Source organism: Octodon degus, unplaced genomic scaffold (assembly GCF_000260255.1).
Source record: "Octodon degus isolate 3935 unplaced genomic scaffold, OctDeg1.0 scaffold04740, whole genome shotgun sequence".
Classification (NCBI taxonomy): Eukaryota; Metazoa; Chordata; class Mammalia; order Rodentia; family Octodontidae; genus Octodon; species Octodon degus.
Genome location: NW_004529316.1, coordinates 1 through 716, shown reverse-complemented (window position 1 = coordinate 716; position 716 = coordinate 1). Strand labels below are relative to the sequence as shown.

The following is a 716-nucleotide window of genomic DNA, read 5'->3' as shown; positions in this document are numbered from 1 at the left end:
CATCACTGACAACCTGCAGCACCACAGTGATAGAGGTGCGGGGGTGCAGGGCTCCTAGCGCCACCGCTTCGCAGGTGTTTCTGATTAGTCGTTCCCGACTCTTCTCAGCCACACCTGGGGAAAGCAAAGAGCTGTTGTTTAGCTTTTTCTATCCAGCTCACCTTTCTCTGCTTGTCCCACCCTCTAGAGGAAAGCCCTCTTCAGGGGCCTAGTCAGGGATACCACAGCACCTGCATGGTAACAGGGTTCACAGCAAGAAATAGGCAGGGTCTGACTGCCACCTACTGGGTCCTGCTATCCTTGGCCCCCATGAATGGGGGTACTAGCCATCTGGGAGTAGCCATGTCTTGGGCTGCTGCCCATGGCCACTTCAAACCCAGTGGGCCCAGCTGACGGGAAGTGAAGACAGGGTAAAAGAGCAGGTTAATGAGAAGAAGGGGAGAGGGAAATGGAGAGAAGACAGAGAAAAGTGACAAACTGAGACACAGAAGCAGAAACCTGAAGACATAAATAGCTGAAGGAAGATGGACCTAGGAGAGTAGAAACAAGGAGAGCAGAGGCAGGCAGGAGCCAGCAAGGGCCTGACAGTATGGACCTCCAGCAGATCATTCGGAGGCAGTTACCAGGCAGCCCGATCTTCGGCCTCAGGATCACCTCGAGGGTGGCCTTGTTGAAGATCTCTTTGCTGACCTTCACCTCTGCGGGTCCATACACAC

The 716-nt window shown here is 54.2% G+C and overlaps 1 protein-coding gene across 1 annotated transcript in view; it reads right to left on the bottom strand.

Moving 5' to 3' along the window:
- Exosc5 (exosome component 5) overlaps window positions 1-711 on the bottom strand; it is a gene marked incomplete at both ends in the record, with an annotated part of 2025 nt that extends 1314 nt beyond the window's left edge. The window contains 2 exons of the mRNA XM_004648837.2: window positions 2-114; window positions 624-711. Coding sequence (XP_004648894.2) covers window positions 2-114; window positions 624-711 — 201 coding nt within the window. The remainder of the gene's footprint in view (window position 1; window positions 115-623) is intronic.
- Between the last annotated feature and the right edge of the window lie 5 nt (window positions 712-716).